General features: G+C 43.5%; 1 protein-coding gene across 1 annotated transcript in view; it reads left to right on the top strand.

Annotated features, from left to right (window-relative positions):
* The window catches only part of SYN3 (synapsin III), a 206,431-nt gene that overhangs the window by 161,388 nt on the left and 28,904 nt on the right, over positions 1–16,139 (top strand). Inside the window, exons 7-8 of the mRNA XM_065838673.2 lie at positions 5,276–5,338; positions 15,511–15,653. Coding sequence (XP_065694745.1) covers positions 5,276–5,338; positions 15,511–15,653 — 206 coding nt within the window. The remainder of the gene's footprint in view (positions 1–5,275; positions 5,339–15,510; positions 15,654–16,139) is intronic.

The following is a 16,139-nucleotide window of genomic DNA, read 5'->3' as shown; positions in this document are numbered from 1 at the left end:
TATACTATTTCTGATCTGGGAAAGAGCAAAGGGGAAGGGCTTGTCTGTCATAGTCATTTGCCACTACAAACCTCCATGGGGCCAAAGTATTAATCTGCTGAGTGAGCTGGGCCGCATGCGGTTGGTGATTATGTTGACTCATTAGTAAATGAATAATGGGGAGTAGTACTACTTCTCCTCCATATTTCACTGTACAGCCCTGACTTTGCCATGCCTGGCAAGACTGGCATGCAACCAGTCCTGATCTTCAGCTCAGATTTTCAGTAAGACAGTTCCATAAACACAATGACATCATCTCATGACATCATTACTTTCCTGTAGATTTGAATCAGCCTTCTTGTTTTTACAGGAAATCATATATATTCACTACTCCTCCAACTTAATTGACACCAGGGAAGTGCCACACACATTATTTTCAACATTTAACTCTCAAATGCATGAAAAACATTCCCATAATCCATTAGGTAATCACCCAGAACAGACTTTGTCGTCATACAAGTAGAGGCAGCTAAATAAACTGAAAGGTCAGTTTTAGAGTATAAAAGCTTGAAAAATTCACAGTATTACTTCTGGGGGAAGGGTGAAGCAAAAATTACAGTACCTTGTGCTATGGGAGCTTTTGACCTGATTGAAAATACTAGATGCTGTGGTAAGACAATACTGGTGCCAAGAGACCAAAGTTTTGATGACTCCATCTCCCATCTCCTCAAATCCTTCTGATAGTATCCATAATGTCATTGCACCTGGACTATTCATTTTAGCATTGACTGGAAATGTTTTGCAGAGGAAAGAATAATACTGGAAACTGAAAGTGCATAATGTGAGATGGATAATGTGAACTGATGCACAAAACTAAACATGGCAGAAGAAAACCAAAAGAGACATTCTGCATTGTTTATGGACTACAGGGCAGTACAAAAAATCACAGACCCAAGATCAGCATCTCTCCTGAGTGCCTGAGTGAAACAAAGGAGTGGAAAGTTTTGTCTTTATGGGATAGATCAGGTTTCCTCTAAGATTCTTCACTTCAGATCAATTTAGATCCAACTCTCTTCTACTGCTCCAACAGCAAGAAATACAGAAAATATTGATATCTTTACAAGAAGTATTGAAAACCTCATTATTTGTTGGAAAGGAGGGACAGAGGGTGAGGGAGAAAGTGTCATAGTTTACAGCCATATGTTTTCAAATAGAGGCTAATGTATGCATACCAGCACTCACTTTTACACACCAGTGCCAAAATACTGATTAACTGCAAAGTGATCTTTGCCGTGACACTACACACAGAGCACAGCCCTTAAAATCAGATGCTAGAGTGATATAGTTTGGGCCAGCAGTGTTGTAAGTTGGAAATAACTTCATGACTCTCCCGTCACCCCTAACAAAGATGGCTTTGCTGAGTCCCTAGTTTGAAAATCAAACTCCTGCTTGCCTCTAAACAGGCATCTTCATACACCAGGTTCTCAAGACACAGGTAAACCTTGCTTTTGGGTGACAACATCTGGGAATAAATTTATAGGATTTTAATTCAGAGGGCTGAGTTATGCATATGGACTAACACCCTGTGTCTGATCACTGAGCTAGCTGTTGTGCTACAGTCACATCCCAAAACCTACAGCAGACCCGTCAATGGTTCCTGTACTTTTTGAAAGCATCAAAGTGTTTTCCCCCATTTTTCAAAGAAAAAAAGAGCCCTTACAACACATTAAAAAAAAAATACACAAAGACACAGATGTATTTCTTTGCATGATTTCAGTAAAAACATGCTCTGCTTATTAAACACTCATGCTATCCTTTAATTATAGGCATCTTCTTTCCCAGGAAGTCTATGACTAAGTGTGTGTAAATACTCATCTCAGGGGTCTGCCCTTGTGGTGGCTGTGGCCACCCCCAGAACTTCTCACCATGTATGTGTGTGAATTGCCTCATAGCTGCATGTATAATAATACATTCTCCCTTCCTTTGGCTTCCCTGTCCATCTGGGTGCTTTCCAAGTATGCTGCTGGCCACCTTATTAGCAATAGAAATGGGACTTGAGTCCCAACAAGCTGGAAGTATCCCCATTGATTGCAGTGGAGTTCAGCCCATCTCAGCAAGAGCTTCCCCGGTCCATTATTGGGTGGTTGTGGACTCTTTGCTTTAGTCCTGTGGACTATTGAAAGCTTTCGATTCCACTTTACTTCAGCTCAGACTAAGGGGACTTCACTGTCACTAGATAAACCCATTATAAAATGCAGCTATGTGTATGTGCTGCTCTCTCTCGTTGCTTCCTCCATAAAGTAGGTTTATGTACATGGAAATATGCTGGGGTTTCAGTGGCAAAAGCAGATTCCTGGCAAGCCACGTGCCAGTGTTTCCCTGGAGCTGCAGCTTTCCAAGCAAGGCTGTCACACGTTGAGAGTCTGGATCCATAGAAACATAGAATCATAAAGTAATTTTTGTTGGAAGAGATCCTCAAGATCGTCGAGTCCTACTGTTAACCTAACACTGTCACAAAACTATGCCCCTAAGAACCTCATCTATACATCTTTTAATCACCTCCAGGGATGGTGACTCCACCACTTCCCTGGGCCACCTGTTCCACTGCCTGACAACTCTTTCTGTGAAAAAATTTTTCCCAACATCCAATCTAAACTTCCACTGGCCCAACTTGAGGCCATTTCCTCTCATCTCACCTCTCACAATTTGGGAGAAGAGACCGACACCCTCCATGTTACGACCTCCTTTCAGGTAGTTGTAGACAGCAATAAGGTCTCCCCTCAGCCTCCTTTTCTCCAGGCTAAGCAGCCTCAGTTCCCTCAGCCACCCCTTATAACTCTTGCATTCTAAACCCTTCACCAGCTTCATTGCCCTTCTCTGAACTCCATGTTTCACCCCAAATCCTACACACTATGGCCAGGCCAAGCAGCTTGTGACTCCAGCAGGTTGTGGCACCAGCTGGTCACCCCTGTGCAGGATGAAGCCAAGTCTTGCCGAGAAAGTTGAGCTCATGTTTCCAAGAAGCAAAGGGAAAAAGAAAGGTTTGAGCAGAGCTTTATCATTGACGGTAGTTTCTTCCAGACGAGCAGTAAACTTGGGTTGTTTATTGGATCCCAAACTTTCTTTGCATGTACACAGGAAAACAGATGCTTCCCACTCCCTGGCCCCGTGCTCAAGCCAGGCTCCCTCAGCAAAACTCACAGGTAGGGTACACACACAGGGCAGCAGAGACATTGCTTCCTGCCCCAGGCTGCTCTGAGCTGCTGATATAACATTATCTGTCCCGCACACTTCTTTGGCCTCCTTGCCAGGGTACCAGGCCAGCTCGTAGCGTGCAGCTTGCTTTTCCTGTGCTGTAGAAACAGCTGCTGCCTCTGCACACAAACAGGGAACAGAGGCCAGGGTTTGCAAGTGCTTTGGCTCAAACCGTGTGCATGGGGCATGGATGACAGAGCTGGGAAGCAAACCATGCCTTCCAGAGCCTGAGCAGGTGAGTGCCCTAACTACTAGGTTGCCTTTCATCCACCAGAATTAAAGGCCTGGCACAGTCCATCCATAGCCCTGTCTTCAGTAAGCCTCAAGTGCAGTTCTCCATTTGATTCATTTATACCAGCAGCAAATTAAGTTTCAGGCTCTTACGATGAATTAGAGAGGCGAAGGGGAAATAGAGCACAAACTCATGTGCTCGGACATATGCTTAACTTCAGGATGGCTACCTATCACAGTCCCTTGCCTCTTCATCTGAAACAGCGAGTGCTGGTCCCTGCCTGTGCCAGGACTGTGCAGCTGTGTGCCCTTCTGTGATCCAAAGAGGATCCTTCAGCTTTTTGTTTGAGGAAGGTCCTCACAAGTGACACAGGTTGTTTGAGAACATACTGCACTCACTTTTCTCCTCTCCCATGATATTTCTTTACATAAGCAGCTGAACAGCAAAACACATCAGTGTTCATTACTAATTTTGTTATTTATAGCAAGTTGCCACAGATGGAGACTGCAGCACCATTCTATCTTTAGGGCGTAGCGCCTGCCTGTCCATACAAACAATTGGTAATTAGCACAAGAACAATTTGTTTATGTATTCTCAAACTTAAATAAAGAAAAGACCCATTTATCTGTCAAAATTCAACTCCTTCCCATTGCCAGATCTTCAGGTTAACTGCTTAAGGAATAGAGCTCATCACTTCAGGCATTTAGGTAAAGACAGAGTGTTTTTTTAAATAATTCCTACTAAAGAAAATTAAATACGAAATAAAAAATAGCAGGTTATGTACTGAAGAGATAACATTTAGATCACAGGGATCAGGAGCAAAGGACAAGATGAAGATCACAGGGATGTCAAGTAGAGGCGTAGGAATGGACCAACCAGTACATCACGGAGGTGTGGTGTATACACACCTGGTTACTCCAGGCATGGGGACTTCCTACCAGTCCAGTTATCCAGCTCTCAGCTGATCATTCCAGGTGAATCCTTGCATGAGCATGAAACTGGGGAATAGAAGGCAGAGAAGATACTCACAGTTCTCCAAGTGAAATCCCACATGTGCACTGTGATGCACTTGCACGGCTCAGATGGCAGGACCCTGCCCAATATAAACACCACACAAGCCAGGGAGGAGACATGACGTAATTTTTTCTATTTTTATTGCCGATTCCAACACTTCTTTGTTTTCTTTTATTCTCTATACCCACCCCTGAAGTCAGAGAAGAGAGGAAGAGGCTTTATGAATAGATGGACTTTATGAGTTGCACCCAAGGGTTGGCCCCTGTTCCCTGTCTCCTTGCCCCCACCACTGCTGACAGGAGGGGAATGGGAGCTGCTGAAGGACAGCTCACATTCACTTTAAAGGCCAAAGCAGTCTGTGTGGAGAAAAAAGAGCAAAACAAACCACCCTTGTCTTTCTCACAATTCAGATGTTTTCAGCATCTGAAAGTGTTCACTTACTCAAGCTTGCAGGTGCAGCTTTTTTTTACACACATGTGAGTGTACACACATCCATATGTACAGGGTGGGAAAAGCTGAGGGAAAAAATAAGAAGGTTTTAGAGGTTACTGCTATCAGGCACCAAGAGTGGGTCAGATCTGAGGAATTATGCCTGGTTTCCATTTCTGATCATATGGGTCCCAGTGAAGAGCTATTTGCTTGTTGTCCTACCACCTGGACAATCTTTATTTGACCTTTTTATCCTCCTATCAGCATCCAGGAAGGGGATAAAAGCTACAAAATAATAGTAAACTATTTCAACTACAATGGCTGGAAAGAAATAATTAATGAGGAGCTCCTTCTTTTATCTTTCAGCTCACAACTCCGAACTTCCCTGTAGTGGTCAAGCTGGGACATGCTCATGCTGGAATGGGGAAGGTAAGTAAAAGAAAAACCACATATAGCTCAGGAAACAGATATATATGTGGCACAGCATTCCTGCAATCATACATGGTATGTGGCCAGCCAGTGAAGGGGTTAAGCCTCCCCACAGCCTATCTGGGTTGCACTGGCTGTTCCTGTGGGAGAAATGGCCTTTTTCCATTGTCACGCACTCTGAGACAGGCAGTGGTATTGGGTTGGAGGCTGCCTGGGATGTGGGAAGGGGGGTTGTGAAGAGTCAGGGGAAAGCTGGGTGGTTTGAAGTCATTAGGCTTGTCTTTTATGTATTTTCTTCTCTCCTGAAAATGGAAATGTTGTTTATTCAAGCACCTGTAGTGTACAGCTACACCCCATAGCTCTCACAATGAGGAGCAGTGGCACTGGTCTTTTTGAGAGCATTATGATGACCTTATTCAATAAAACAGGAGCCCTTCAGTTATTTTTTTCCTCCTTGCAAGGAAGAACAAGACCTTACAAAGCCAAGTGGCTGGTTGCCTGCCAAGGAATCCTGAAAAACAGTTCACTCCCCAGAAGGAAGGGCCTGTTTGTTTTTCCCAGGCTCTCTGGGATCTTTATTCCCCCATTGAATTAGCAGCCCCTGTTTCTTGGGGTAACTGGACTCCCCTTTCAGTGAGGCGTCGCCAGCACATTCCTGCTGCACTTTACCCTCCTCCTTCTTGCATGTACCTTTTAAAAAAGCATCACTTGTCTAAAACTTGAGTTGTTCAGAAGTAGGAAATTCTGATGCATCATCTCTGAATCCATACAGGTGACACATGAACTTCATAACTGATAGCCCTGTCCCAGTGCTTCCCTAGTGCAGACAGATCACCTCCCAGCCTCACACTTTGCCTGAAATTTATATATAGCTATGTCAAACTTTAACTTGTTTGCTTGTGCTCTGGAAACAGAAGCCCTTTCTGGCTTCCTGGATTGCACATAGAAGCTCCCGTAATCGTTCTTGCTTTGGTTGCAATGTTCCCCTGCCTGGCTGGTAGCTGCTGGAGAGGAAGTGGGCTTGAATCCCTGGGCCAGTGGTGGAGTTGGCTTTCAGCATCAAAGAACAACATTTAAATAAGCAGGAAATGTCTGTTAAAATATCAGTGCTGCCTATGTTAAACAGGCAAAGGTGTCATTGAATTAGAGTACATGTGGACAGCCTAGAGCTCCTTGTAGAGCACTGAACATGTCCCTAGGAAGGATTTCATTAGCAAAAGGACAAATGAGGAGGAAGAAACCTCTCCCCGAGGAAAGGTTTCAAGTTCCTTGAGATCCTGCAATCCTGGATCTCTCTGACTGCTCTGCAATTCCACCTGTAATGCAGGGAGAGCTTCATGTGTCTCTCTCGTGCACAAAGAACCCTTGGTGGCTACAGAAATGAGGACAGAATCAGAGAAAAGTAGCCCAATCTTAACAGTGGTTCCAGATAAAAACCTCAGCAGAATATTTAACTGTTGTCTTCTGCACCAGACACCAGATCTTATTCCAGCTCTCACTTTCAGTCCCATTTAATTTTTTAATGATGTCAATTTTTGCTGTCACAAGTTATAGGGGAAGAGAGTTTCTATTCAAACTCCAGGTACAATTGCATACCGTGGTACAAGGGGAGTACGCAGGAAGTTGTTCCAGATGAAGATAGGCTGACAGCCAGCATCTTGGAAGACAGAATTGGTCTGAGACCAAGTTTACTTTAGTCCATTATGAAATTAGGGACTACTAGCAAAGTCTGGATGTGTATTTGGACACAAAAGCTTCAACACTGCTCTGTTCAATAGATGGGGAAGCTTTAGGAAGGAAGGGTTGTTGACCTTATGGTTTTAGTTTGGGCCCTTCTCCAGCCAGAAGCAGCCTGAAGGAAAGCTGAGACTAGTTAAATTAGTCTTCTTTTAGTCTCACTGCATTTCATTGCATAGAGCAAAAAGAGGAGAAAGTGAAAATATAAAAGTAAAATAAAATGAAAAACAAGTCAGTTGGTTTAAAAGACAAATAACACAAATTTGTTTCATGTTGGTTTTGACACAGTAGGGTTCAAGCTCAAGTGGGACTGACAGAAAGAAATGACAGCAAATGTCAGGAGAAATACAGATTAACAGAACTATGGGTAGACTAGAAAAGTAACACCTATAGGCAAAAAAAAAATCAAACCTCCAATTAAGTAATTCAGAAGAGGAACATTTCCAGCAGATATAATGGTGGGTTCAACCATCATAATGTAAAAGCAATAACTAGTGATGATAAGGAGATACAGAAAGCTAAAGGATTTCTTTGCATTGGTCTTCAGAAGTAGAGGTTGGTCTTCCGAAGTAGAGAAGATACCAGGAAATAGCAAGTCTTTAGCTGTAAAATATATGTAGAGAGAGGTTTGCTTTTGGTTTAAATGAGTGTAAGAAAATAAATATTAAAAAGCACCTGCATCAGGTCATGTTTTCTACAAAAGCAGTGACTGAAGAAACAAAGGACAAAATAACCAACCTATTAGCCAAAGTACACATGTAAGTATTAAAAATAGTACTTACTGCAACAAATGATGCCAAGATAGCAAGCCATGTATTTATACCTGTAATGGGTGCTTTTAAGGACGTGAGCATTCAGATTACAATCTCATTACCAGCAGAAATTGCCGAGGAATTACTTACATTTTTCTTGTTATTAATGATAAAATCACATGTAATAGGAGGCACCAAGACTTAGAAGAATGAACAAAGATGGGAAGTCCAGACAGTGTTTTCTTTATTTGTACTGAGGCAGTGGCCAGGAGCCAGAAAAACTCTGGACACAGAAAAGGCCTCTTTCCCAAAGAGCTCCACCATTGACTTACAGGAAGATCTGTGGCATTTCACAGTTCTTCTTCAGTTTCTCTGTGTTACAGACCAGAGGGATTATAATGATTACCTGATACTTATTGGTAATTCATGTCCATAAGGCTCTTGGCACTATAAGTAGTGCTGAGTGTTTATTATTTTGCAATAATAACTAGAAAGATCATAATTACGATAGTCCAGCTTTCATTTTCACAAAATTCACTCACCACATTTTTTAATCAGAGGGTTGAACAGAGACTCCTCAAAGCTATAATGAAAAATAACTGTGTCAGGACTTGCAAGAAACAGGCTCTATTGTCTGTCTTCAGCTTGGAAGAGGAACAGTTAGTATTCAAGGTCAGAACTAAAAGGGGTGGCAGTATAACATTTTTGGTAAAATGCTCTTTCCAAGTGTTGCATGCATGTAAGGTGTAGGTAGAGATGAAGAAAACAAATTTTCAGTAAAAGGCATATTTTGAAATTTCCATTGACAAATTCAGAAACAGCCTCTCTATTGATTTGAGCAGAGGCACCAGGAATAGCCTTCAGCCAGAGACAAAGGAGCCCCAAACATTCTCCTCATCTAAAAAGAGGACATACACAAGTCAGCCCCTCCCATGACCATCATTATCCCCCTTCAAAAATTTCGAGTCATTTCATATTTCACTGGCACTGGAAGATCATAACAAGTGCTCTGTGTGCTGCTGGTCAAATACAGTATTGATACAAATAAAATATCTACAGAAATACTGCTTAGATGATTGTCTACAATGGAATCAGCAGAGAAGGACGTTTCTCATGTTGTGGATGTACACTAAGATGAGATGTCCTTCCCTGTGCAGAACTAAACTGTTGTTCATTCAGCAGTTCCTAAGAGGTCACAGCATTTTTAAGCATTGTGCAGTTTGAGTCTACCTACCCCAGAAGTGATTGGGGGGTGTCTGTTCCACAGGGTGAGCACTACAGTGAGAAAGGAATAACACTTCTTCCTGACTCCGGATCTCATAATGCCAGAGTCCACGGAAAAGAACAAAGCTCTGAGTGTGTTAATATCTGTCGTTTGTGTGCTAACATGACCCTAAAGTGCCCTAGGACCAGAGCCCAGCACTGCAAATTCACTCAAAGAACCTCTTCACCTCTTCCTGATCAGATCATGAGAAGGAAACAACTGCCAGATCTGCAAAGACAGGAAAACCAGTATCTGTTCATGTGGCTTTATAGATATTTATATGAATTTCATAAATTTATTTTTATATTGCTACTCTATATTTTTAGACCTCTCTAATTAAGACAGTTTAAGAGTCACCTCCTGTCCCCTTCAGCCCATAATTACGAAAACACCTCCCCAGTACAAATCCTGGCTCGGATGAATTTATTACATTGTAGAAGAAAAACTTGTTGTTCATAATAATGTGGTCAGAGTTATTTTCTCCCTCACTGGATGGGAAAGACTTGTCTACTTTTTTTACTTTTTTTTTTTTTTTTAAACTCTGGTATAAATATACCACAAACTAAACAGACCCACTCTGTAATGTAAAAATACTGCAAGCTTTTTATCAGGAAGGACAGCTCGTCACCTTGTCTCTCTCGGGACTAGAAATAGAATGTTCCAAAAGTGAGAGCTTTGAAAATTCAGCGTGCTAAAGAGGAAAGGAAGGGGAAAGGGCTGCCTCAGTTTGTCAAGGAACAAATATTTTCTTTTTTACGGAGGACAAATAGTGACTTGACATGTAACATTCACAACAGAGCAGCCCAATCACTGTGTTCCCACTGACTCATGAGCAAGGAGGTACCACCCATCTTGAAAATAGCAAAAGCATCCGCATTTCTTGCACATCAGTCTGGAAGTTTTTGCCAAACACAGAAAACAGTGACTGATCCTGGGCACCAGGGACCAAAGCTGCCAGGACCTGGAGCTGAAACAAGCTCTTCGTTAGGGGGTCAATAGGGATTATAAGGCTTAATGTATTAAAGGTGTTGTGGTTGAGACAGACAAATGACATAGACCAAGTTCTTCCAGGATGAAAGTAATAGATGCCATTTATCGCCACAAGTGCATTTTTATACAATTTTACCAATTCATGTGTCTCTTCACTATTGGTTACAAGTTACAGCAGTAACATCTCATTGGCTAATTTTGCTGTCATCAGTGTTACTCTTCTACTCCCTTCTCTCTCATGCGTACATCCTTAACATCTCCGGATACTCCTTTACTCCCATCTTTCTCACGGGTAGGCCTTAATATCTTCAAAGCTAATTTCTGTTCCCATGCCCTCCATCAGGGAATCCATGGACCCACCGTAGTTCCTCACATAAAGGCAGCAAAACGTTTGGAGAACTTCAGTGTGAGGATAGCAGGGAAATGCAAACTCTGTTGTGCCTTTATTATTTTGAAGTGGGTCAAAGTTAGGCCTAAACTCAGTGTGTGATGGTTGCATTGGGTATTTTCTGAGAGGGAGGGTATAATTTGGAGTAAAGGAAAGAAGAGACTCAGGAAACGCCCTGTGCAGAGCCATTCCTGAGGACCTGCTGTCCCAAAATAACAAAGTCACTACAGAAAGGCTCAGCACAGGTCGAGATAGATAAAAAATCACAAGCTTTGTGTGATCATGCCAGTTCATTTGGAGGAAAACACTCTGACAGGGCATTTTCACAAGCCTCCCAAGACCCAGTTAAACACCGTGTTGCCAAGCCCAGCCCTGGCTCAGCCTTGGACATTTACCTTCCAGCTGAACCTGTTTCTCACCCCGGTTTGGACACAGAAACTGCTTCTACAAGCCGTATCCAAAGTGATGTGGGTTTAACCTGTAAGGCAGAGTCAACTCTGGATGACACTCAGAGGGGCAATGCTGAGGCAGCCACAGTAGAGTACTATAATTATGCCACTTCAGCTGACTGACTTTTTTTCATGGGGCCACATAACTAAAACAAGCAAAAGGAGACTGTGAGGCAACACCTTACAGTGCTTAGGCTAAAGATGAGAGAGGAATGACATAGCCCTGGGATCCTGGTGTCCAGAAACACCTGGGGTGTACAAGAGGCAGTAGATTCAGGAACTACAAGACAGAGAAAGCAGAAATTTCTACCCAGGTCCTTCACTGCAGGAACCTGTGCCCACACAGATTTCAGAGTGGCTCACACTGCCCAGAAAATATCCACAGTGGGTTTTTAACAATACCAGGACCCATCTGTCAAAATCCTTTCCTGCAGGAAGGTCTCAAAAGAAAGGTCACAGCAGGGAGGAGGCAGAAGTGTTTCTTCCTTTTTTTTTTTTCTTCTTTTCTATTTTCTTTTTTCTTCCTTTTTTTTTTTTCCTTTTTTCTTCTCACTGTTCCCTCCTCCCCCCCTTTTTCTTTTCACATCCTTCTTAGTTTGAATGACACACTCATCTCATGGAGAGGGGAGAAGCTTTTGTCAGATTCTTGTCTTTACCTGCAATATGCTGTATGCTTGCCCAGGGAAGTGGTCAAGTCATCCTCCCTGGAGGTGTGTAAAAGACATGCAGATGTGGTGCTTAGGGACATGGTTTAGTGGTGGGCTTGGCAGTGTTTGGTTAACAGTTGGACTCAATGATCTTAAAGGTGTTTTCCAACCTAAATGATTTATTCTGTGATTCCTGAACTGTCCTTCGGACAGCTCTCCAGCAAAGTGCAGGAAGATCAGTGTCTCTTGAACAGCCTGAGGACAGGAACAAGCACCAGCTGCAGGTCACATAGTATCAGCCTCTAAGACCCCGCAGGGCAAAGGGACAGCCACATCTGTGTGAGTGTGTTCTCAGGGATCCAGCCAGACTCCACTCTCCAATGCAGCAACAAGGAGCGTGCTAGGGCACAGACGGTGCCTGGCCTAGAGGAGAGAGCCACAAGGGAAACAGGGACTAGCCCAGGGAGATACGCCTCAGAAAAGGCATTTGTCAACACACTGGTCCGAACTCTTCACAGCAGGTCACTAAAACGCTACAGCAAACAGCAGCTGATGGCTCCAGAATGAGCCTATTGCTGCTCAAACAGCCAGCGCAGCTAAGCAAACAGGCTGCCAGGGCAGGTGTCGTGTTTGCGCTCGCTGTTTGCACTCCTCTACGCAGCTAATGGGATATTGCATTTATCCAAAGAAGGTTGCAAAAAAAAAAGAGGGAGAGAGAAAAATGGCTTCCTGTTGATCTCTTTCCAACTTCTTTTTTCAGCTTCATGCATTGGTCAACCTGCATTTTAGAAGATATATTTATCCCTTATTAGGTAAATTGGTAACTGTTTGCTCTAGAATGATTTTTAATAGTCCCTTCTTAAATAATGCCCTCTGGCGTCATACCACATCCACCCTGGCTTTGGTTATCTCTAGGGTTTTTTGTCCTGTTTGGAGAATGGATGTTTTATTGACACATAAAAGGGTTACATGGCAGGAGGAAATGAATTATACAAAATTTAAAAGTAGAAAGCTAATAAAATGGTGGACTTGATAGATAAGTCAGGAAAATAAATCTAATTTGACTGTAAGTCGAGTGCTTCCCGTTCATGAAGTAATAACGTACTCTGGACTAAACCAGCCTTAACCCATGACACAGCTGTTATTTTGTCAAATTTGTGCAGCTCTAACAATTAACAAATGGTGGCTCAGATTTCATCTTAGGAGTGGTGATTATTTTGATGCCTGGTGGGAAATAAAGCCATGATCTCCTTAGAGGGGATCTCTGTGAGGTGCTTTCTCTGAAGAGCCCATGGGAAAGGCTCTGGCACAGGCCAGAGAAGATGGCAGGCCTGTTTGCTGAGGACTGTGCAGTGGTGTACACTGTGGGAGTCACCTTGTTTTTTCATTTCCTACTTTGTATCCTCAGTAAGTCCCCCCTCTTTATCTACTCAGCCAAAAATCCCCAGGCCCATTGGAGAAAACACTTTCAAGTGCTTTCCCTCTCTCCCCATAGCGAAGGAGCAATGGAGAGGAGGTAGAAATGGACCCCTCCTTTCTTCCTTTCTGTAGCATGCTGTATTTTTGAGGAAAAAAATCTCATTAACTAGACAAGCATACAGCTCCTTTCTAGCAATAACAATAGGGTTAATTCCAATCTGGAGAGGGAAGCAGCGTCCTTTGCCTCTGGGACAAATGTTCCTGGGCTGCAGACACGAATGTTTCAGCTTAGGCCCAAAGACATCTGTTGCACAAGTGCAGCACTTTGTTTCAGATCCCACAAGTGTCCTTGTTCCAAGTAGGTCATTAGATAAGGGGTTTTGTCTTTTCCCATTGCCGAAAGGGTCCCGGATAATATTTTGTAACACCATGGGTCGCCTGCCCATGCAGTTCCTCCTGCGATCATCGCATCTGGGTGGGACTCTCACGCAACGCCATTCAACCCAGTGCAGCTCTTATCTGTGCAGCAAAAATACCCAGCCCCAACACAGCCTGCGTTGTTCCCCCTTGTATTTTGCAAGTTGTGCCCAGGCTGGGGGCTCCCCCATGTGAGGTGCTCCCCTTTCCCCCTCCCTCCACTGCCTCTGGGACATTCCTACTACCTCACCCTGTCCTGCCACACCAGGAGCAGCCATGACCACACACAGCCCAACTCAGACACAGAGGGGAACAACACAGCCCAGAGAAAGTCTGCTCCTCCTGGATGACGTGCAATAGTTGCCTTTACATTTCCCCTTCGTGTTTGTTATTTCCTCTTTTTTTTTTCCTACCTTCCCACCCCACAGACCACTGTCTTCTTCCTCTGCTCCTTTTCTCAGTGGTCCCTGAATAGAGAGAGCATAGCCCTCACCACAGAAAAAGGGAGGAGGACTAGGGGTATTTGACATTCAGCAAAAGGAGAAGAAAAGACCAGGTATTTTTTCTTCTTATTCAGGCATCTAGAAATGGGCACGGGTCAAACTAGTTGCACTTTTCACCTTCCCCACAACATGTCCACTTCTCAAGAGCTTTTTTGCACCAGGATGTGGCTGCATCTTTGGCTTATGTCACAGCTGGTGCTTACACAAAACCATCTAAATAGAGTAAATCAGGTTAGCAACAAGCTTGTCCCCTGTTCTCTAGTGAAGATGGCTCCTGCTCTCTCATGGTTAAAGACAGATATGTAAAACCACTTATTTGCTCTTTGCGAAGAAACACCAAATACCATTGCATGCGTTTCCTTCAGCTGGCTCCACATAGTCTGGCATCACACTCCTTTAACACACACACTGAATCAACTGGGAAACTCATCTGGGGCAGACACAGACTGGTTGTCATGAGCGAGCAGACACTTAGCAAAGCAGAGTTGCAATCTTCACCTGTAGTCTCAAAGTGTTAACAAACTACAAAGTATAGGTAATCCATAAAGAAAGTCACTCACTCACCCTTTTCACAGTGTTGGTCTTTTTCCACCAATTAACCCACCTTTTCTGCACCCATCCAGCCCTAAGGAACAAAACTTGCATGGGTTTATCCGATGCACAAACAAGTTTTTGCCAATAGACTAGAGGCTGGGGCTGGTACTCTGAATGAAGTTATCCACTATGTTTTCATTACCTGCTTGTTCACTTTTCCTCATCTAAATCAATGAGCTTTTGTAGAGATTTGATCTTGTCATTAGAGTTTCTACTGTTTTGCTCCTTCTTTCTTTTCTTTTTTTTTTTTTTTTGGATGAGATACAGAGCATTTCTCATAACTGAATACAAATCTGTGAAAAGCCAACTTCTCAGAAAAACTCCAGCTCATAGGCCACTGCTCTCTCATTTTCAAGTGTGATTCAAGTCTAACACCCAACCAGCTGTCCCACACACGTCCCCATGGCATCACACTCACACAGATCTCCCCAAGAATCAGTGGGTCCCTCAGAGACATCCTTTTCCTTCAGAGTTTGTTTCCAGTGAGGAGACTTGCACTGCTCCTCGAAGCAATTCCAGAGGGGCACAATGTGAAATTTCAGGGAACTGAAACCTAAAGGTGGCAGACAACCAGCTCTTGTGCTGATTTCCTGGCATTGCTTTCTGTTTCCTGACCACCCAGAACATTCTGTTTTCATCCCTCCTAACATGGGAAATAGCAGTTACAATGTCTGAATGAAGTAATGCCCCTTAAGAGATCGAATATTTTTCTGAAGCATCATAAAAGCAATGCGCATTAGCAAGAGCCATCTGGGCAAAGATCTAGTTGCATCCCTGGTGCCAGGTTTACCAGGGCTTGTGCATGAGGAAGGAGAAAGGGGTTGGCTTGCTTTGGGTTGGATTCGTCTGGGGAACTTATCTCTTAATCACACAATCCCTGCTCTGTCCTCAACTCCATCTATGTGCTTTTTATCTGACATTGTGCTCTTCAGGCTCAGAGATTACTTCTGCTCACAAAGTATTCCTGTTCTTTTTCTTCTTGTCACTTTTTCATTGGATTTTGGCAATCAAGGTCAAAGTTGAGAACCAGCACGACTTCCGGGACATGGCCAGCATAGTAGCCATGGCACGAACCTATGCCACCACCGAGCCCTTCATTGACTCCAAGTATGACATCCGAATCCAGAAAATCGGCAGCAACTACAAGGCTTACATGTGAGTGCGTAGCTATGCTGGAGTGAGACAGGGGGAGACGGTGCTGTGGAAGTGATTCAGTCGGTGTCTGCTCTGGGCAGGAGTAGGAAGCTGACTTAATTTTCTTGAAGAATAGCCCTGCTGTTCTTCTCCCACCTCCGAACTCAGAGCCCTCATCCGCTGATCATCTTCTCCATTACTCACCATCATCTTATTGTTTCTGGAAAGTAAATCTCCCTCTACCTCTTTCTGAGATTCAGTTAGTTCCCACTAAAACAACTGTGCTCCGCCATCACCTATCACCTCCCCACCCTGTTGTCAAAGCGCTGGTCACTGTTGTTTAGCGGTTATCATAACCAAATTTATATATATGCTGTTTTCACTGATTTGTCCCCTTTTGCAGTGAAAACTGTCATAACTGCTTGTTTTAAAATGCAGACTGCCTGAGAAGGAGCTTCCTGAGAAGTGACACATTCGGAGAAGTACTATGTGTGGAGGAGAGCACTT

Source organism: Patagioenas fasciata, chromosome 1 (assembly GCF_037038585.1).
Source record: "Patagioenas fasciata isolate bPatFas1 chromosome 1, bPatFas1.hap1, whole genome shotgun sequence".
NCBI lineage: Eukaryota > Metazoa > Chordata > Aves > Columbiformes > Columbidae > Patagioenas > Patagioenas fasciata.
Note: the sequence above shows the minus strand (reverse complement) of the source record. Positions and strands in the feature narration are given on the sequence as shown.